Consider the following 23834-nt stretch of genomic DNA (forward strand, 5'->3'; position numbering starts at 1 on the left):
TCAATTATTTGAGTTAACCCTCACAACAACCGATGAGATAGATTATTAGGTCATCCCATACTAAGGACATTCATAATTGAAATCATAAAAAAACTACAGTCCTTTCATTCTAAAGTCTTAGTTATAATGTAAAAAGAAAAAAAAAAGTATTAGCCTTCCCTCAAAAGATCAAAAACCTAAATATGTGTGATTAGTATATATAAAATTTGAGAAGACAAATATGAAAGCTTGGATGAGATGTATTTCAGGAATTAGCTAACTTATACTCAAACCAATTGAAATTATTTAGAAAATAGTAACACCCTAGTACCTAAGGGACTAGCAACAGAAAGGAAAAAAGAGCAGGCATGCATAATCACTTGTTATGGAAAATTAAACTAGAAATCTGAATAAAGATATAAATTCATAAATATTCTGGGGAATGCTACTTTTGGTAGGTGACACAAATAAAAAAAGAAATTATATAAACCTATGCAAATGTAAGTTCCTATGTAAAAAATCCAAAACTGCTGAATTGAGTGCAGTAAAATTTATTTGTATTTAATAAAATAATTTATCATTAACATTTACCAAGTAAATTTACTGAAGTCAATTTGCACTTAAAACCACCATAAAAGGAAACTGAATTGACTTTAAAAAAATCAATTTCTGTTAGATGCCGTTTCATTTAGAAACTTCTTAGAAGTTAATCAGAAATTATGTTAATGAAAGCTGTCAATGATCTAAATGTGAAAATATAAAATTCAAGGAGATCAGAAATGTACATATATTAACATTATATATTATATATACGGAGAAGAGCAAAAATGAAGGGAAAACAGAATGAAAATTCTACAATTAGAAAAACTAAAATAGGCCCAATAAAAATTCTCTTATATGGAGCCATCTTATAGGAAAAGAAACTTGGTCAGAAGAAGTATGGACATAACATTACCTAACCACGGTAAAAATCAAATACTAGCCACAAATGTCCTTCACTTACACCACAAGCCCTAGTAGTAGCAGGAAGGGTGAAATGAGGTAGTTCATGAAGTGTTACTAGGAAACATCACCCTATTGGGCTGACTAATTAATTTTCATGTGAATTAGACTAATAATTTAAAAAAAGACAGGAATTGAAATGGTGAAGGTTTTTTTTCTGTTAGGGCGGGGTATTCAAATGAAGGGACAGAAAGAAGGGGCATAATAGAATCTAGGTACCAATTCTCCCTTAGCTTTCCCAACCCAGAAAGAAAATTTGAGAATATTTTAATCTTTCTACTTTTTCTCCCTCTAATGTCTTTTTCAAGTCCACATAAAATTTAAATGGGATCTGAAAGATGAAAATCTTTAAAGCAAAGTACACTTTTAAAAAAGTCATTCTTGTAATGGACACTGGCTAACAAGTAAAATGAACCAGGCAAAACCCTTCCAATCACTGTCTCTATCACCAAATCTCTTGCCTTATTTTTAACAGAACCCGGACATAATAGAAATAATGACTAGAAATGAAAAATGTTGTCACCGCTAGTACTCTGTTATTCAACAAAACAAATTCCACTGTAGGCATCTGAGTAATTTGTCAACTGTACCATAATCAAGTAAGTGACTTTTCTCCAAAAATCAGCTATTTAGAAATATAAAGGGTGTTGAAAGCTTAACTCAATGAAACTTTTAAGATCTCTGAGTATTTGAGTAACTGAATTCTTCCTGTGAAATGATTTAGAATTCAGTGTTATCATTACTTTGATATGGTAAAATCATTCTATACAGTATCTTTACCAAAAAAGAAGCAGCAGCAGAAGCAGCAGAAGCAGATGAAGAAGAAGAAGAAGAAGAAGAAGAAGAACTATTAAGAAATACCCTCACAAGAAAAAGCTTGATTTTTGAAATGGGAGTATAACATTCATTAAAATTTAGAAAAGATGACCAATGCCACCAGAGCATGAAACTTGAAAAATACAGAAATTTCTAAGACATTTTATTTTAACCTGTAACTAGTCAAAAATTCATATTATTTCAGTTAGGCATATAATAGAAAATGAATCTTACTTTAGTTATTATTGCTATTGTAAAGGGAAACTACCAATCTTGGAATAGTATCCATGCAACACCTTCCACTTATCCCCAGATCTTCATCAAATTTCCTAACAAGAATCAGTACAGTGCTTTTCGTAAGTGCAAAGCAAGCACCTAATGAGTATTGTTATTGAGAGCGATACTAAAAAAATAAACACCTGGAAAAGTTCTATTACATAACCACCAAATGTAGATAAAAATATGTTTTAGGCTCTGGATAATTCTCATAACTAACACCTACCAACCTCTGGAAATTTTGAGTTCTTGTTTGTAATTGTCGCCAGGAAATCCTAGCTTATAATTTAAATGCCAAATTTTTCTACAGCACAGGAGACTGAAAGGCCTAAATAACCTTCCAAGAACCTAGGTAGAATACAAAACAAAATTCATCTTTCTCTCTCAATATTGTACCTAAATACAGTACATGGACTAGGACTTATTTGCTTTAGAATTCATTCATGAAGCAAAAAAAAAAAAATCATTCAACAGAAAAGAACGATTTTAAAGCAAATATGGATTTTTGTGTGGATTTATGCTGTGACTGCACATGGTTCCCTATCTTGAGGGAGAACCTAGATTCTAAAGAACAGTATCAGAGGAACTAATTATTTAAATCTAAAAGTAATTTAAAGTGACTCATAAGAGCCTTAAAAGTGAAGAGGGAGGGGACACATGCTTCAAGAATTTTTAATTCTAAAACATATGGATATGCTTTATTACCAACATAAATTCACAATACTAAGAAAAATACCCTTCTTTCTACAATGATACTCCTTACTTTTTAAGATCAACTATGACTAAATATCAGAATTTCCAAGAATCTACCTAGTCCTCACATCTAAGTAATATACTTATAATCCATAAAAAATAACTTCTGCCAAAGGTAGTAAACCAACTAGCCAACAGAATTGATTATTAAAGAACCCTGAGAGCCCTCTTAGGGAGTTTGGCAAGGTCACATAGCTACCTGCATATCCTAAACCAGGACTTCCCAACCTCAGCACTAGATATTTTACGCAGGATAATTCTTTGATGAAGAGTGCTACCCTGTGTACTAGAGGATGTTTATTTAGCAGCTTCTCTGGACTCCACTAAATAGATGCCTAAAGCATTCCCACTTCCAACCCCCACCCCATTGTAATGACCGAAAATGTCTCCAGGCATTTCCAAATGCCCCTTCATAAGATAATCAGCCTCAGATGAGAAATTAGTGCCTTAAACCAAAATACTTATCTATAAAGGAGGATGGCTCTCTTAAGATGGTCTCAACACCATTCACAGAGCGATGGAAGAGAAAATACCAGCCTAACCACAATAGGTAAATATTGAGTCAACTCTAGTAATCAATGCTTAAGACACATAAAAGCCAGGGGTCCCTATATCTCATTGAGGATGTTTTTCTGGCCAATCTAGTACTCGATCTTAAAATTTATAGTCTTGTGCCTTACATTTTCTCTATAATCAAAGAAATAACTGAAGGATGAACAGGTATTGATTGGCATCCTCAAGCCAATGAGAGATGTCCTAAAAGGAAGAGATTCAAAAATATTCTAGAACAGCCATGGATAAGGGAGAGCAAACTGTATTCAAAGAATCAAAATACAAAATTTACTCAAAGAGGCATTCACAAATGTCTCTCTTTATCATCGGTTCACTGTGAAGTTTCCTTTCTCTTTTTATTCACAAAATAACAAAAATCACCTAAGAGTCCTCACCCTTATAAATCATTACCAGTGAAGACCAAAATGCTAATAGCCCACATGTTACATTCTTGGAGGGTAGCTCTAAACTGATGGCAAAAATTAAGCACTAAAGGAAAAGTAGAAAGAAAAAAACACTAATTACAGAAAAGGAAATGTGAAAAAGGACTGGCATAGCACACAGTGCTCTTTTACCTTCTAAAGAACATTTGTTTTATCTACGAAAAAACTAACTTCAGAGAATCTACCACACAATTCAACTTGGAAATAGGGTTAAAAGATCTCAACTCCCACTAATATAAGTGGCTAAGCAAGGATGCCCTCACAGTGTGAATCCAATTATACCAGTCGCCTTTGGAAATGTATCCATAATCTATCATAATCTGATCCTTTTTAAAAGACTTTTTTATTCTCTTTTAAACCGTTGCAGCTAAAAGTAAAACTTTCCAAGGGAAGTGATAAGGAACTGAAAATCCGAGCTTAGAGTGAAAAGATACCATTAACCACAAGTATATATTATCTACCATGATATGTTAAAATCTAGAACTTACCCCAATGGCAGAAATCAGAAGAAACCACAAAGAGATTACTAGGATCCGCTAGATATTTACTGAAGAGTTTTCCGAATTCCTGTTCTTTTGACTCACTCAGAGCTCCAACCAGTACAGGAATAATGGTAAACTCATCCTTATGGCTTAAAGAAAACAGAAAAAAAAAAAAAAGTCATTTAAGAAGTATAAGAATAAAAGTAGTTTTCCAATGTGTTGGCACTAAAAAGTGGAACATTTATTAAAAATGGTAAGGATAAGATACATACTGTCAAATTTTTTAATCTATAAATGAAATGTTTAAAGAAAACCATTTAAAAATAAGAGAGATACAGAATACTAAAAATATCTATTTAAATTACAGAAATGTACAAATACTTCTTTAGGTAAATAAAGCTATTTTACTAGCAGGTATAATAATGTCCTCCAATATAAAAATAACCCCATCAGACCATCACCAAGACAAGTCTTCTCTACTACCCATCAAGCTACAATCATCTGCCTAATCCTTCCACAATTTTAAAAGAGCATTAAACTCTTCCTCAATATTTTAATCCTATCCTGTTACAAATACCACCACTTCTGGCACTTTATAAACCTGCCAAGTGAGACCTACAAACTTAATCTTGGTTCCCATAAGATAAACCAACTGCACCTTAAACCTACACTAATACTAATACACAGATACAGGACAGCCTGACAATACCACTCAAATTTCACTGGCATCTCGGGTGGACATAAAATTCAAGGAAGTAGGTATTAATTTCTAGCAGCAAGAAAAAGGCACAAAACCCACCCACAATGTTTACAACATTTCCACAAGTCCCTTTTTCACTCTACAGATTGACAGATTTATGGAAAAGGAACAGAGCAGATTAATAAAGAATAACTATCATGGGCTATAGAAACAGACGTTCATCCAAAACCTTTTAAAATTTTCATTGCAGTGAAATTTTACTTACATATATTCAATACTATTTATATTCTAAATGATCCCAGATTGGAATTTTAGAAGCGTGAGTCATTTTTGTCTGACTTGTGCTGAACAGGACTTTTTAAAAAAAAATCACCATTATAATAAATGCTTTTTAATATGTTAATCTGACACTTAACTGATGTAGGACAACAGAATTCATAAAAAGGTTTTTAAAAATACTAAGTTTAAGTTTATTCCCAAAATAAGTGTTAGCCCAGCTTCATAAAGCTACAGCCAGGGCACCCAAGCACCTCCCCCAGAAAGACCCCCTTACCCTTGTCAATTGCGAAATAAACAGATCATACAGATCTCCAGTCCCTCTGCAATGCAGGGGCTTCTTGGGCAGAATCTGCATCTATGGAGTAAGAAAAAAAGAGGAAGCTGGCAGAGGAAGCTGCCATGGAATATCTCCTTCTCTGACTCTTTTACCAGTTTGCTGAACAACTGCATGAATGAACAGGGGCTCTTCAATAAGTTAAGAGTGATTATCATTCAAAAGGCAAGAATCTGGGCTCTAGTAAAAATTCAAGAAGACTGCTATGACTTGTTCTAACTTCAAGTACTATCTATATAAATAAATAAACTAAGATCATCAAGGAGTATGTAAGTAATTATGACATGGTAGGGATGCGGTTACATAAGAGTATAAAAAAGAAGTCAGAGGAAATCGGTTCAAGTACCATCTCCATCACATAATAAAAGTTGAGAGTGTGGGTAAACTACAAAATACTTAAAAATGTATTTTCTTATCTGTAAAATGATCATAATTACAATATCTATTTTCTAAAATTGCTACAAAGTGAGAAACACTACCGGAAAATACTTTGTCAACAATTGGTGGCTCACCCTAAAGAAATAATACGTGTCTACTATTCTACAGAGCCACCAGCATTCCCTTACCCTCAGCCTCAGCCTGCAAATCTATCTACACCGAGGTAAAAAGCTCATACTACTTAGAAATCTAAGCTTTGGATCAAGATCTATCCATCAACCTCCTTGTCATTTCTTTAAAAAAAAAAAAAATTTACTTCTGGTTCTGTATTTCCACAAAGTATGAATTAGAAAAAAAGAGCATTTGGCTTTGAAATGTAAAATTCCTAAATTCTAAAATTCAAGTAGTCAGGCTGGACTTCCCCAATGAAGGTGTACAAAATCTCACCCTCAAAAAATAATTATAAAATTGTCAAAAAACAAAAACAAAAACAAAAAAACACAAACATTTTGTGCTCTAGAAATTAGCCAAAGACAAAAAACACAAGAAGAATAGTTTATTCATGTAAAATAAGTGACCTTCTTAGGAAGAACAGTGGGAGTCTGGCATCTTACCAGGAGCATTCTGTATCCCCCTGCCCCACTGAACCAGCATGGCAGGGTTGGCTGTGAAAGCCAACAGCTTTACTTGCCGAAGGAAGATGACTGTGATTTGGAGCAGACAGCAGAAAACTCACATCCAGCTGGAAACAGAAAAGCCTATAGCTCTCGTAGCCTGAGATTACAGTACCAGTGGAGGCAAGCCACAAACCTGAGGACTACCTAGAAATTTAACATGGAAATTCTGCAAAGGAAACAGCCACAGAAGGACCCGATAAATTCACATTATTCCGAGGAGAGGACTGATGTCCTCCACATAACTCCTTCTGACTAGAAGGCAGCAAGCACATATGTGCTGGGGAAACCCATAAAGTTCCAAGCTCCCCTAAAATACCACCTAATCAGGAGGGTGAGAGCACGCCCAAGGGAAAGTGGAGACCTGAGCGCAACATCACAGATCCCAGGCTGACTGGAAATCCACGTGCACACTCAGGGAGACCAGAGAAGACCCAACAGAAATGAAAGGAGGCAAGCTAGAAAATGGCCCAAATTTTGAATATGCTCCCCAAACTATACCCAATCCACCAGCTGAGGATGAAAGCCTTACTGGCTCACAGTGTTCAGTCACAACCTCCAACCAATCACTACTGAAGCACTAAGTAATGCAGACACAGAGGTAAACTCTAGAAAGCCAAATTATAAGAAATTTTAAAAAGCTGAGAAGATACATCAGTAGCCACAATTTTGGGAGACAGAAATTCTGCAGGTAAGAGCAACAAAGTTACTTAAAAAAAAAAAAAAGTAAATGAATGAATGAATGAATGAACAAATGGAACAACTACCACCACCACTACCACCTGCAGAAAATTTTAGTAAAACCAGAATCAAGTTGCTATAATACAAATTTTTAGAAGTCAGTTTTAAGAAAAAATTATGATCTACAAAAACAGGAAAGTATAAACATACATTCTCAGGGGAAAAAGAAAAAAAAAGTAGCCAATAGAAGCTGTATCCATGTGGGACCAGATTCAGCAAAAACTTCAAAATAATTATATTTTCAAAAAAATCAAGGAAAAATATGCTTTAAAAAGTTAAAATATGGCAATGACTAAATAATAGTAAATATCAACAAAGATGCAAGCTATTAAAAAGAACTAAATGGAAATTATAGAGTTAAAAAGTACAGCAAATGAAATTTGCTAGATGGTCTAAAAATATTACAAAAAGAATCTGTGAAATTAAAGATAGGATAAATCATCCAACTTGTAGAGAGAAAAAAAAGGGACTGAAGAAAAATGAACAGAGCACTGGACACTTGGAAGACAACATCAAACATAATAGGATGCGTAAAATGGGAGTTCCAAAAAAAGGTACAGTAAAACTATAAGAAAAAATCATGGCTGATCAAAAAAAATGAAATTTTGCCATTTGCAACAACATGGATGGAACTAGAGGGTATTATGCTAAGCGAAATAAGTCAATCAGAGAAAGACAAGTATCATATGATTTTGTTGATATTAGGAATGTGAGAAACTAGACAGAGGATCATAGGGGAAGGGAGGGAAAAATGAAACAAGATGAAACCAGAGAGGGAGGCAAACCATAAAAGACTCTTAATCTCAGGAAACAAACTGAGGGTTGCTGGAGGGGAGAGGGATGGGAGGGATGGGGTGTCTGGGTGATGGACACTGGGGAGGGTACGTGCTATGTATAAGACTGATGAATCACAGACCTGCACCCCTGAAACAAAGATATATTATATGATAACTAAAAAAAGAAATAATGGCTGAAAACATTCCAAATTTCATGAAAAACATTAATCTACAGTTACAAGACACTCAACAATCTACAGCAGGATAAACACAAAGAGATCCCCATCTAGATACACTATAATGAAACTGATGAAAACCAAAGACAAGGAGAAAATCTTAAAAGCAGCAAAAGGAAAATGACCCATTACTTACAGGATAGTGTTTTCAACAAATGGTACTGGAATAACTGAATATCCATATTAAAAAAAGTGAACTTAGACCTTTACCTCATACCATACACACAAATTAACTCAAATTCAGTAACAGACATAACTATAAGAGCTAAAATAATAACACTTCTGGAACAGGGGTCAGCAACAATCTTTTTAAAGGGTCCATAAAGTAAATAATGAAGTAAATATTTTAGGTTTTGAGAGACATACAATCTCCCTAACTACTTAACTGTAACTGTAAAGAGAAAGCAGCCACAGATGATATGTAAATGAGTGGGTATGGATGGCTATAGCCCAATGAAACATTTACAGTAACAAGTGGTGGGTCAGATGTGGTCTGCAGAGTATAGTTTGCTGATTCCTGTTCAAGAAGAGAAAACATCTGTGACCCTGAATAAGACAAAGATTTTTTAAATAAGATATCAAAAGCTAAATCCACACAAGAAAAAAAGATAAAATGAATTCGTCAAAAACTTTCGCTCTTCAACAAAGCAAAATGACCTGTATCTAGAATATGTAAAATCTCTTACAACTCAATAAGAAGACAAATTATCAAATTTAAGCTGGGGCAAAATATATGAACAGATATTTCACAAGAGAAGACATACAAATGACTAAAAACCACACTGAAAAGTTGCTCAATATCATGAATCACTGGTAAGATGAGAATTAACACCAAATGAGATTACACTATATACATCTATCAGAAGGGCTGACCGTAACAGGTATTGGCCAGAATGGGAGACACTAGAGCCCTCACGCATTGCTTCTAGAATATAAAATGGGGCCATTGCTTTAGAAAATAGTCTGGCAGTTTCTGAAAGTTAAAACATAGATTTATATGACCAGACACATTATTCCTAAGTATCAGTTCAAGAGAAATGAAAACAAGAATCTTTATAACATTATTCCTAATAGCCAAAAATGGAAGTGATCTAAATGTCCACCAACAGGTGAATGGATAAACAAAATATGGTATATTCACATAATGTTATAACCATTTGGCAATAAAAAGGAATGAACTATTGACATATACCATAACATGGATGAACCTCAAAAACAGTATGCTAAGCGAAAAGGGACAGATACAAAAGACATTTCATAGGACTCCATTTATGTGAAATTTCCGGAAAATACAATCTATAGAGACAGAAAGCAGATAAGTGGTTGCTTAAGATTCAGAGTCAGAGGGGCACCTGGGTGGCTCAGTCAATTAAGCTTCTGCTTTTGGCTCAGGTCATGATCCAGGGTCCTGGAATGGAGCCCCACATCAGGCTCTCTGCTCAGCAGGGAGCCAGCATCTCCCTCTCCATCTGCCCCTCCCCAAGTTCATGCTCACTCACTCTCACTCTCTCTCTCTCAAAAAAATTAAATCTTAAAAAAAAAAAAAGACTGAGAGTCAGAGCTACAACTGTCTTCAAATACACAAAGGGCTTCTTTTTTGTGTACTGAAAATATTCTCAAACTAGATGATGAGAATGATTGCACAAGTCTACAAATTTACGAAGAATCGCTGAGTTGTACTCTTAAGTGAGCGAATTTTATAGGATGTAAATCATACTTCAGTAGAGCTGTTAAAAGAAAAAAAGAAAAGAAAATCCATCCTTGCCCCTTGCAAGCTGTGCTACCTGCAGCAGGTTACCTAAAACTACCCTAAGCCTCAATCTAGTCATCAGTAAAAACAGAGTTAATAATACTTATCCTACTTACAAGGCTCTTACGAGCGCTTTAGTAATGTAGAGGAAAGTTTTAGCTCTTTTTCTATCCTATACCTTAAGCCACACTGCAGAAAATTAATATATCCAAGATGTGTAACAGACTAAAAAGAACTGAAATCCCTGAACCCTGAGAGGAGCACTTGCTCTAAAAACAAATAATATCACTATATCACCAATAGTCTTAAAAGACAGAGCACTAAAAATCTACATTCTAGTATCCGAGGACATTGACTGAGGCCACAATCAGAAAGAAAAGTAAAATTTTAAGATCTAATACAAACCCAAGATTTAAGAAGTTTTAGAACGCCATTTAATTGAGTCAGAAACTTATGGCAGGCTTTCCTATTAGGAAAAGAGGATTGGGAATCTTGCAGGAAAGTTAACCTAACGGGTCTGTTGCAGCAATTTTTAGAAGGAGCTGCTTGTGAAGACTACCCCTTGGCTTTTACAATGTTCCCTCCTTATGCTAATTAAGACTGTTTTACCCACTTGGGACACAGTACCAGCTTGCCTGGATTGTTAACAAAATGATAACGGCAAACACCCACCTTCCTTCTGAGAGTCTAGAATTTCAGTAGCTGAGGCTATTTAGGCAGGCAGAGAGTCCCTACATGATCAGCCCCCAATCAAAATCCTGGATTTTGAATCTTAAAGCAGGCTTTCCTGGCCAGGAAAACGGCACCTGTGTGACACTGGCGAAGGAAGCACATTCTACCCGGCCCGTCCTAGGAGAGGGGGGTGCTGGAGGTCTGCGCCTGGAGTCCTCCAGACTCGGCCTGTGTGTCTTCTTGTGTAGCCTGTCTCTTCCAGGAAGCCGCCACCATGAATAAACTGTGAGTCCTTCTAACAAGTCTTCAAGTGTAAGGCTGGTGGTAGAACCTCTGAAACATGTGGTAAAGGCCAAGCGGCATAAAGGAATCCTAACAGCAGAGTTTTAGGGGAGCCTTATATAAAATAATTTCTCATCTTTCTTCCTGATCAAACTCACCTTCAGACCACAGAGACAAGCCTAAAGACTTTGTATAGAATACTCTGATTCACTATAAGAAAGAACAAACTAGGGTTGCCTGGGTGGCTCAGTGGGTTAAATCTCTGCCTTTGGCTCAGGTCAGGATCTCAGGGTCCTGGGATCGAGTCCCGCATCAGGCTCTCTGCAGAGCAGAGAGCCTGCTTCCTCCCCCCTCTCTCTCTCTGCCTGCTTGTGATCTCCCTCTGTCAAATAAATAAATAAAATCTTTAAAAAAAAAAAAAAAAGAAAAGAAAGAACAAACTAAAAAGATCCAGAAAACATCAGGCAGAACCAAAGAACTGGGGAAGGAGGAAGAGAGACGGGAAAGAGCTGCCGGTGACAACTAAGATTAAGACTTAAGTCATTGTAAGTCTCCACTGCTTCATCAGTTAAGTGAATCTAACCAGATTATCAAAATGAATTTCAAAGGTTGGATAGCTTTCTTAATTTTCATTTGAGTAAGAATACTGAGGAAAAAGGTCTATACAAGGGCGGGTGTATTTCAGGTACCACTCAACCATCTGAAGCAAAATAATCTTATAAATTGGTTAAGCTGGGCGCCTGGGGTGGCTCAGTGGGTTGAGCCACTGCCTTCGGCTCGGGTCATGGTCTCAGGGTCCTGGGATCGAGCCCCGCATCGGGCTCTCTGCTTGGCGGGGAGCCTGCTTCCTCCTCTCTCTCTGTCTGCCTCTGCCTGCTTGTGATCTCTGCCTGTCAAATAAATAAATAAAATCTTTTTAAAAAATAAATAAATAAATAAATAAATTGGTTAAGCTTGCGTCAAAATAATAAACTCTGATATTTTATTAGGAACAAGTCAACATTTCCATGCCCTATATTCTCTTATTTCGGGCCTTACCATCTCTGATAATGGCATATTAGGCCTTTCACTTCTGCATGCCCTTAAAATTATGTTAATCTCCCACAAAGAAACATTTACCAAGTTCTACAGACTCTAACCTTCCAAAGTTTCCCACCATCTGCTCAGATTGCTACCCATTTAACCACTATAAAAGGTTTTTTAAAAAAGTACTATAATTGGGGCGCCCGGGTGGCTCAGTGAGTTAAAGCCTCTGCCTTTGGCTCGGGTCATGGTCCTGCGGTCCTGGGATCAAGACCCACATCTGGCTCTCTGCTCAGCAGGGAGCCCGCTTCCTCTTCTCTCTCTCTACCTGCCTCTCTGCCTGCTTGTGATCTCTGTCTGTCAAATAAATAAATCTTTTTTAAAAAATACTATAATTGGTATGTTGAGAGGAAAAAATGGAATTATATAAAATGCTCAATTAAGACCACAAAAGGCAGAATTACAGCAAACAAAATAGAAATAAAGAACGAGGGCAATAAGTAGAACGCAGTAACAAATATGAGAGATATTAATCCAACTACATCAATAATCCTTTAATAGGTGAATGGATAAACTGTGATACATCTATAAAACAGAATATTCCTCAGCAATAAAGAGAAATAAGCTATCAAGCCAAAAAAAGGTATGGAAGAATCTTGAAAGTATATTATTAAGTTAAAGCAGCCAACCTGAAAAGGCTGCATACTGTATGATTCCAATTAAATGACTTTCCAGAAACTATATTACTATATACTATGGAGAGAGTAGAAAAGGAAGTGGGTACCAGGGAATGGTTGAGGGGAATGAAGAGGGAGAGGATGAACAGGAAAAGTACAGGGGATTTTTTAGGACAGTGAAATAATTCTGTACGGTACTATAATGGTAGATAACAAATACTTCAGGCATTCGGTAAAACCCATAAACTATGTAACACCAAAAGGGAACCCTAAATAAACTATGGACCTAGTTATTAATAATGTAACAACACTTCTTCATCAACTATAACAAATGTACCATACTAACACAAGATGTTAAGAACAGGAAAAACTGTTCAGTTAATAATAATTAATACCATACAAAGCCATCTTATAGTGGTGTTCTCACTCAGGGAAGTCAAACATACAATCGATATAGGTAAACATAAGAATTACAAGACTGCAGCTTATCAATCTGGGTAAACTGCATAAAATCAAGTTGCTCTTTTTAAATAATAGTCTAAGTACTCCAAGACTGATCAAATCCTAACCACACTGAATTTGTAAGATTGGCTAGAACCTAAAGCAGAAGATGGAACATATCTAAATACACTGTACCATACTTTCAAGTTGTCTAAGTTCCAAATTATTAGCAGTAACAAAAAGTATTAAATGGCCAAGAAGATAATGATGATACTTTCATAGTGAACAGGAACAGTTTTATAGTGCCGTATTTCTCAGTGAAACACTTTCTAAGTTACTATTTACTATTTACTCTGCGCATTTTTCTGAACAAAAAGTAGTGAAGTTGAGGGAAAGGAATTGTTTTATATCTAGATTGTGATGAATATATACAACTCTGAATTTGTCAATACTCATAGAATTCCTGTGCCTTAAAGAGTACATTTTGGGGCGCCTGGGTAGCTCAGTGGGTTAAAGCCTTGCCTTCGGCTCAGGTCATGTTCCCAGGGTCCTGGGATCGAGCCCCACATCAGGCTCTCTGCTCAGCAGGGAGCTTGCTTCCTCCTCTCTCTCTCTCTCTGCCTGCCTCTCTGCCTACTTGTGATCTCTACCTGTCAAATAAATAAATAAAATCTTTAAAAAAAAAAGTCTTAAAAAAAAGAGTATATTTTACTGCATATAAATTACCCAAAACAATTCATTAAAATTTTAAACTGTAAACAAACAATAAACAGGAATGGCAATGATACAGAGAGAGGAACACATGGGGGGATGTTAAAGGTAACTAAACAAGAAAAAAGAAGTATAAAATGCTATTAATCCAGTGCTATTAATCTTCAGAGTTGACCAGTTTTTTTTTTTCCAAGATAGATGGTTTCTACATATCCTAACTTAACTCTCTCAATACAATTACAAGCAATGCAAAATTATGCATTTCAATAGTAAAGATAATATATGGAAAAAAGGATCAGAATAAAGTATGTAAGATATGATCTCTTATTTACATATTTTAATCTACACAAATAAGTATGTGTATATATAAATCTTACACAGATAATACAAACATATGTACATATACATAACAATTTTTACTATCAAATGAACACTGGTTAGTGAACACTGATTTACTATCAAATGAACACTGGCAGAGAGGCTTTAATTCTCCATTTTATACTTCTTAATGCTGTTTACATTTTCAAGCCACGTACAGTAATGTACAAGTATTTTTTTAATGACAATAGGGTTAACTAAGCAAGGAGATTACGGATCATTTCATGTTTTCACCTTTATACTACTCATTATTTCTTTTAAAAGTTCTAATGAATATTATTTTTTAAATCTATTTAAGATAACATAGAGAATTATGAAGACTACCTTAGGTATTTAATTTAAAAGTCTGTAATGACTATAGTGAAAAAAATGAAAGAAAAGTTAGAAAATTAAATGGTCAACTGATGAAAGTATTATATATTCTAGAAAGTTCTATGCATACTCAATAAATAGGAGTAAAAATGACATGGAAATAGCTTCATAATGTGAAACAGAGTTAATAAGAACATTTTAATTCATTTTAGGAAAAATATTTAATATTTAATAATGGGAAGATCGTTATTATTCCATTTAACAATTAATTATGAGAATCCTTTTGTGTACCAGGTCCTGTGTTAGGTACAGAAAGTACAGTGAAGACTAGCTGTCCTCAGGCAGGGAACAGATTAGGGAACTATCAAGGAAGGGGGACATATGCAGGCAATCACCGAAAGAGCTATTTAACTACAGTGGTACTGTAGCAAACTGTCTTTAAGTATAATCCCTAAAAATTCGTCCCACTTCTGAATGCCCAGGTCACCCTTCCCATCAAAAATAGAATCTCTTTTTCCCTCCCCTTGAACCTAGCCTTGCAATTTGCTTGGATGAGGAAAATGTGGCCTAAGTAACACTGTGCCAATTCCAACCCCACATAGTAAGATGTCTGAAAGTTTCTAGTTTTGTTTTCTTGCTGCCCTGAACTGCCATGTACTTCATGATAGTCCACAACTACCTGAGGAGAGGGACACCATGTGAAGAGAGAGGCCCTGAAGGACAATGACAACCGGTGAAATGGAGAGCACTGAGACAAGAATGAAGGTGTTTGCTGGTAGACAACCAGCATCGCAGCCCCAGACAAGAAGTGAGGTGAAGAAGTGACGAGGCTTCAGCCTAGTCAGCCTGCTTCACCTAGCAGCAGATGTAACAGAGACAAGTTAGCACCACTCACCCCTGACCAGATTTCTAGTTCACAGAGTCATAAGCAAAAACATAGGCACTTTGAAGTGATTTGTTATACTACAATAGGTACATGAGACAAAAAGTGGTGCTTGAAAAGGGTGCTACTGCAACAGAAACCTGAAACACTGGCTTTGAGGACACTGAGGCAGGCAGAAGCTGGAAGGGCAAGGAGACAGGGTACTGTTAGAGTGGTAAGGAAACTGCTGTACAAAGTCAGAAGAAGAGGTGCCCATATTATAAACTGGCAGAACAATTAGCATAATGATCACAAGTAAAAATAACTTAGAACATTAAAAATATACCTAGCGACCCTATAGATCTAGCTAAGATCTCTAGGTAAAATATTCAAAGTGTCACTGGCTTCTTTATAGCCAAGTATGTGGAGGTAAAAGAAGAAAAACATGAGCTAAAGAATTACAAGCAGAATTTAGATTTTTTTTTTTTTATTTGTCAGAGAGAGAGAGAGACAGAGAGAGAAAGATCACAAGTAGGCAGAGAGGTAGGCACAGGCAGAGGGAGAAGCCGGCTCCCTGCCGAGCAAGGAGCCCGATATGGGACTCGATCCCAGGATGCTAGGATCATGACCTGAGCCGAAGGCAGCCGCTTAACCAACTGAGCCACCCAGGCGTCCCTACAAGCAGAATTTAAAGGAAATATTTCTAACCAGGAGTTGCTTGGTTGGAAAGTAACTGCTTCTCATCACTAGCCTTTACAGATAGCAAAAGACTGTCCAAGAAATGACATGAAGACAAAGATCAAATCCAGAGCACTGCCAATAAATCATGGGCTCGTAATCATCAAATCAAAAACTCATCTGTAAAATCCTTTATTAAGACCACAGAAAGATTAAAAAAAAAAAAAAAAGACCACAGAAAGACTTAATAAGATAGGGCTTACATTCGCTTTCAGGTAGGCAAAAGGGCTTCTAAGAACCTTACAGGACCCTAAATTGGGATCCAAAGTAGAGAGAGTCCTGTCACTCACAGAACTGTGGATGTGACTATTGCCTAATGGAATGCACTTATAATCTGACACACAGAAAACCCACAACGTTTAGATTAAAATAAACATTGTCCCAAATGGAAAGAGGCCTTTAAGTTTTCAAACTGTCACATACATGAATCAGACAGAAATGACTACTCAGGTGTAAACAAGGTCCGTTTCATATGGAGAAGTAAAAATGAGTCAGCAAGTAGAGGCAAAAGCCCAAAAGACCAAGCCAAGAGCTGAGAAAAGTAAGGAATTATGTAAGCACTACCAGAAGTCAGAGCCAATACCTAATCAAAGAACATTCTCTGTTCCCTGATTAGATTTCAGAATTGCTTTGGACCAGAGGCTGCTGTATGCTTCCCATTCTTTCACTCTCCACTGGGAGTATCTATTGTGTGGTTAGAATTCCTGTCTTGGGGTGCCTAGGTGGCTCAGTTGGTTAAGTGTCTGCCTTTGGCTCAGGTCATAATTCCAGGGTGTTAGGGCTGAGCCCCTCATTGGGGCTCCCTGCTGTGTGGGGAGCTTGCTTCTCTTTCTCTCTCTCTCTCTCCCTCCCTCCCTTCCTCTGCCATTTCCCCCGTCTATGCTCTCTCACTCTCTGTCAAATAAATAAAATCTTAAAAAAAATTTTTTTTTTAATTCCTATCTCAAAATTGTATATGGAGTGAATGGAGGGTGGGGGTGGGGTGAAACTTGTCTCTTAGTTCACAGGTATCCAAATCAAGAGGAGCTGTACCCAGAAATCCTCACCCACATGCTGACCTAATGTAGATCATAAGGTGAAAGACTTTGAAACTGAGGTCCTAAGTGAACAAGATTTCTGGGCATCTTAGGAGGACTGAGTATTGCACGTTGGAGAGACACCATACTGTCCATTAGAACAACTGTGATACAGTCCATCTGCAAAGACGGCTACCAACTATTCCTCCTATTCCTCACTTTACACATGCTACTCCTCCCATCAAGAAGTGGGATCTATTTCTACATCCCTTAAATCTTGGCTAATGTTGTGTTCTGCTTTGAAAAAGAGAATGTGATAAAAAATAATGCTGTTTAGTTTCAGGCTGAGGCCTTAAGAGGCTGAGAACTTTTGTTTTGTTCTCTGGTTACCTTAAATCGCCATGTAAAGAAATCCAGGTTATCCTTCTAGAGAGAAGCCAAGAAGAGAGAAAAGCCTTGGCTGATGAGCAAATAGACCACCTAGAGAAGAAATGAGGTGCCTCAGCTAAAAGCTAGCACCAAGGTCTTGGATCAACTAATCCCATTCAAGTTACCTAAGTCAACATCTCATGGACCAAAGCAAGGTATCCCCTGCCCAAACTCCTGACCCCAAATTTGTGAGCAGTAATTTATAGAATGATAGCTGTGATTTTAAACCACTAAGTTTTGAAGCAATCTTTCACACAGTAATGGACAACTAATACAGGTAGCAAGTACAGCAAAGACTACAAAGGAAAAGTACTGGGTCTAAGAGTCAGTATTAGAGATGCAAATGTAATCTGGGAGAGAGGGAAGATCTCTTGAGAAGTGATATACTTAACATTGGTTATTTAACACTATTTAATAGAGGGGCAATTATGAACAAGAATTTTGGTTGATTTTGGTTGATTTTAAGTTTTTCTAAATTTTCAACATTACATGTTTTACCTTTGAAATAACAACAAAAATATTATTTTGTTAAAAGTTCCTTAAGGATATTGTTGGCCTTATTAAGCCTAAGATATATTTTCTCATGATAAAATATGCAAACATTCCAAGAAATAACAAAAGTTTTCTATTATTCTATGTAATTGAAGAATGGAATGTTCTGATTGTACTAGCATTCCAGGAAATAAACAGCATATATTGGTTTAACAATTTCTAAAGGATTAGAATGTGGTAAAACACAACTAACCTAAAATTATATTGCTTATAATTTAATATTACACTGATTTTCTGGAAACTTCTTCAGGTTTACACAATGCATCATAGTTATCATTGTGAATAGATGGAAATTAAATAACCTTTTCCTAACAGAATTTGGAGTGGAAATGATCCAAAAAGATTGCCACAATAGACTAAAACCAACCAGAAAAAATTAAACAGTAGTAATTGAGAGTTAAAAAGAAACCACAAAAGTACAAGAGAGAAAATAATCCAACTTAACTGTAGGAAAAAGACTTGGGCTTTAGCTGGCCACAAGGGTATTACCCAATACCAAGTAAGTCATATCAACATGAAAAATATTAATGTGATCGTGGACTTCATTAATACATTTAATTAACAAATATTTACTGTAAACCTATACAGTACACCATGTATTTAACGAAGAGAATAAAATGACAAGATCCAGAGAAGGAATAATCTCACCATATTAAGAACTAGTCAAACTGTATATGGAATATTAAGTCCATGTAAAGGAAATGGTTGAAAAAATTAAACAAATGTGACCTCCAAAAGGAAGACTTTCTAATTTGAATATTGCCCTAAAAGAAGAAAGCTCTTTAGAAAATTCCTTCAGGGATGCCTGGGTGGCTCAGTCAGTTAAGTGACTGCCTTTGGCTCAGGTCATGATCCCAGGGTCGTAGGATTGAGTCCCACATTGGGCTTCTTGCTCAGCAGAGAGCCTGCTTCTCCCTCTGGCTGCCATTACCCCTGCTTGTGCTCTCTCTTACTCTCTCTCTCTGACAAATAAATAAAAGCTTTAAAATATTAAATAAATTAAACAAATAAATAAACTTTTTCATTTTACAGGATAAATTACTGACGACTACCTAATGGGCATTGTGCTAGGCAGTGGGATATAAGTAGAGAATAAAATGGGTTTTGTCCCTGTCCTCATCTTACTTAATAGTCTTATGGGCATCCTATCACTGGAAGACCTTTAGCAAGTACCAAATAATAGTTTGTCACGTATATCATAAAAAATATTCACGTACTTTGCATGAAGCTGAAATAAATGAGCTCCAATGTTACTTCCAAATCTAAAATTTTTGCTTACTTATAGCATAAAATAATTTGTTATTCTGAGATAAATGTCTAATGAATAAAATAAAAGGCAGACACACACACCCCCGCACTCACATATAAACACACACAGAGGTTTTTAAAACATTATCACCTAATAAAAAAACCATGTCAATTCACATGTTCAGCCTTTATAGGCAAACTACTCAAAACCAACTTCAATCAACATTAGAAATATCCAATCTCAAAATTTTATATCATTTCAAATAGTAAAATCTTTTTAAGATTTCTTTGTTTTTTAGTAATCTCTAGAACCAATGTAGGGCTCAAACTTCCAACTCTGAGATTGAAGAGTTGTAGGCTCTACCAACTGAGCCAGCCACCCCTCAAATAACAAAAAATTTTTTAAATCTCTTTATCCTAATGATTATTTTACCCAGTGAAAATAATTCCAAAGAACTTAATGCTTGTGATTTCTCTGGGATTTCTTATATTAATCAATATACCTTTCCATGGCTTTAGCTGTATAAGGCAAATGCATTTCAATACTGTGTTCATCTTCATCTGTCTGCAGAGACATGCGTTCAAACATTCCTGTCTTCCATAGTTCTCCGTAAACTAAAGAGATTTCAAAATATAGTAAAACAAATATATTAATGTATATCCTTATTCTGTGAGACTCCACTCAGTAACAAAAAACTACATGCTTTGGCAAGAGACAGAAGAATCACATAATATTTTCCTTCATTTTTATCTTTAAAAAAGGAAAAAAGCTAGCTTTTTACAAACTAAACAAAGCAATAATACAGGTGATGGCTACTCAGCATTTTCATATGTTACACAGCTATATAAAAGTAATCATTTAAAATGTTCATCAGTTCTTTTATTACATCTAAAATCACCTCTGGGTCTAAGCTTTCCCTTGATTTCAATCAGCACATGCCAACAAGAACACAGTTGATTAGAACTCCTAGTAAAACATGGCAAAGCCCCTGCTCCACCTACTCATGAGGCTCATAATACAGTTTTTAAGTTTTGTTTCACTTTATTGTAAAATCTGTGGGATTATTATTTCCCATCTCAGATGCCTGCCACACAAAGAACAGAAAACTCCTATTAAAATGTTTTTTCCTTTAAAATTAAAAATTAAGCTTCTGGGACAGACCATAACATAAATTCACCATAATACCATGCCATAAATAATTCTAAAATGATCTAGTAATTCAGACCCTTCTGATGAATTGTACTTAAAAATAGATACGATATAATAATAAAATGAAATTTAATATGTAAAAAAGTGATAGAAGAATATTTTTGTTTTGTCACAGAACAGAGCCATTTTTAAAACTACATCCTTAAATGGGTTTACCAATATTAAAGAAACAAAGGATGGCATGACTTTTTTTTTTGCTCAGTTTTGCCTGATTAAGAATCACCCATTCCTTTACTAGGAAGCTATCTAAAACCAAAATTTTCTGAATGCCCCAACAAGGTTTTAAAAATAAAGTGTGTTAGCTGGCCGGTTAGCTCAGTTGGTTAAAAATAAAGTGTGTTCCCTAAAAGCATCACAGGGAGTAATAAGGCTGGTTATACTCCAGCTTCATTAGTAAAAATTATTCTAACAATAAATTACTAATACTCAGTAACAATTAAAACCCCAAATTATGAAAAATTGGGCCCAAAAAATAAAGAAAAAGAGGTGTTTGTCAATTTTGCAAATGGCTTCTTTCATCCTAGACAAGAATTTGTTCCAAGATTTCTTGAAACAATAAGCACCCAACATACTTGAAATCTGATGTGATGAACTGGAGGAATACAAAGCAAGCTCATGAAGATGACTTTTGAGAAAGCAAACTGAGTTCAGTTAAGGGGAAAACTCTGAGTCAGTTGTGGATGGTAAGTACAAGAATATTTGTTTTACTATTCTCTGTACTGTTCTACATTTTTAAAATGATGCTCCCCACTCTTCCAAAAACACTATTATACAGTAAAAAGATTTTAATTTACACGCTCAATGTATAAAATGAGATGGACTAAATAAAAGATATGTAACAAAGTAAGAGATAAGTTTAAAAAAAAATACACTTAAGATTTATGAAGCACCTTTGTTTCAGTGTTTCACTTTCCCTCCCATAAAAATCATCTGAGAAGAAATTAAGGCATCATCACCATGACCTATTTACAATGAGGAAAGTGATATACACAGAGTCAGACTAACATGCCCAGAATCTTTCTTCAAGTTGTAGTGGGTACTAATTGCTTGTCTTCACGGTACAGTGAGTACAAGACACTTCCCTGAATACACATGTAATATGAACAGTCTGGAGACTTGTGGACCTGACAGATTTTTACAGCTGGCAAAAAAACTCTGGTTGTCTTTAAGGCATACAGAAGATCTATATCTTTGTTTTTGCTTTATGCAGATTGAAATCAGTTTTATCTTTAAAACTGTGATTTTACTTATACGATTCATATTTTTAATTTTTTAAATTAACTTATTTTTTAAAAATCTTTAGCCCTTTAAAAGCTCTAAGATGTCTATATACTTACTCTTTTGGTCAATACGAAGGTCATACAGAGGTGTCCTATATATATCCACACTGGAAAGTGCACATCGAGAGAGGGGCACATGATGAGAAGGCCCAAGGATGAAAATTCTCCGGCTAGGAGATACACAACAAAAAGCACAGAACAATTGTACTTCTACATAAACCTTATTAAATAAAAGGGGGAAAAAATAAGTAATTTTTAAAAATCACATGTGGCACCATTTTCTTTCTTGACTGATTTCATTACTTACTATTATGAGCTAAATTATGTACTCCTAAAATTTATGTTGAAGTTCCACTCCAGTACCTCAGAATATAACCATTTTAGGAGATAAAGTATTAAAACAGATCATTAAGTAAAAATGAGGCTATTCGGGTAAGGCCTGAATCCAATGACTGGTGTTCTTATAAGAGGAAGAAATATCAGGGGCATACATGCACAGAGAGGCGACCATGGGAAGAAGCATCAAGAGGACAGCAGTCTGCAAGCCAAGAAGAAAGGCTTCAGGAGAAACCAATCCTAAGAGCACCCTCCTCTGGGTCTGCCAGCCTCTAGACTGAGACAAAATAAATTTCTGTTTTCAGTCACCTACTTCGTGGCAGTTTATTACAGGAGGGCCAGAAAACTACTATACACACAACTGATTTCCTCCTCAGTTAATTAAGTTTAATTCCTTATCTTTGTCTTTTTGTTGAAAGGCCTTTAAAAGAGCCATTAAAAAAAAAAAAAAAGAAAGAAAAGAACCATTTTCAATACCTGGGCATACTAGTTACTGATTTATTGATCTACAATAAATCAACTGCTATGCTTAAAATCATCTCTGCATTCATAATGTCCAGGATACAGAAGGTTTTCAATAACTATATTCATTGAATTTAAACATTTCAGCTATAAATAAAAGCCCAAAATTCTAACACGTTCTAAACTTGCCTCATAAGATCCACCACAACTTTAGTAAAACTACATGATAGTATAATTTCTAAAACTCCCTATAAAAAATATCATTACAAAGAACCATTCTGATAAAGCTATTTCCACATTTCTACCATAGCAAAGAAGAAAGGAATCTTGTTGTGAAAAAATTCTGTATAATAAGCTTTCTCTGTTCCCATTCAAGTAGATAGAAGTCATTCTCAAAAACAAAGAAATTTGATTATGTGTTATTTGCACTGTAGCTAAAGAAAAGAACTGGGCTAAACTATAGCTTAAATCCTTTATCTTGACATCAAGGGTAAAATTAACTTCCCCTCATTTTATCTCAAACATCACTACAATCTAAATTCCAAAACTACCCATTTTCTGTTCTCCCAGATTCAAATGAACAAAATCTTTCTCCAACACACACATACAAACTTACAGATTTGAAAATCAAAACTATGAAAAAGAATAAATGAGGGGTGCCTGGGTGGCTCAGTGGGTTAAACCTCTGCCTTCAGCTCAGGTCATGATTCTAGGGTCCTGGGATCGAGCCCCGCATCAGGCTCTCTGCTGAGCAGGGAACCTGCTTTCTCCCGCTCTCTTCCTGTCTGCCTCTCTGTCTACTTGAGATCTCTCTCTCTCTCTCTCTCTCTCTGTTAAATAAATAAATAAAATCTTAAAAAAAAAAAAGAATAAAATGATAAGCTAGAAAAACGTACCTAGAAAAAAATTAATTATACTCATTTTTCAATTAATGGACAAAGACTGAGACATGAGCTAGTTCTTTCATACCAAAAACTTGCAAGATAAAGAATGTGCTTAGGCGATATATTTATTTTCATAAAATTCAATTACAG

The 23834-nt window shown here is 35.6% G+C and overlaps 1 protein-coding gene across 3 annotated transcripts in view; it reads right to left on the reverse strand.

Annotated features, from left to right (window-relative positions):
• MEMO1 (mediator of cell motility 1) overlaps window positions 1–23834 on the reverse strand; it is a 116748-nt gene that overhangs the window by 16097 nt on the left and 76817 nt on the right. For 2 of the 3 annotated variants that reach the window (XM_045978877.1, XM_045978875.1), the window contains 3 exons: window positions 22060–22172; window positions 20016–20127; window positions 4310–4452 (listed from right to left, as the gene is read on the reverse strand). In XM_045978877.1, coding sequence (XP_045834833.1) covers window positions 4310–4452; window positions 20016–20127; window positions 22060–22172 — 368 coding nt within the window. The remainder of the gene's footprint in view (window positions 1–4309; window positions 4453–20015; window positions 20128–22059; window positions 22173–23834) is intronic. The other variant, XM_045978878.1, reaches the window with a different exon arrangement.

This window comes from Meles meles, chromosome 15, assembly GCF_922984935.1.
Source record: "Meles meles chromosome 15, mMelMel3.1 paternal haplotype, whole genome shotgun sequence".
In the NCBI taxonomy this organism is placed as follows: domain Eukaryota; kingdom Metazoa; phylum Chordata; class Mammalia; order Carnivora; family Mustelidae; genus Meles; species Meles meles.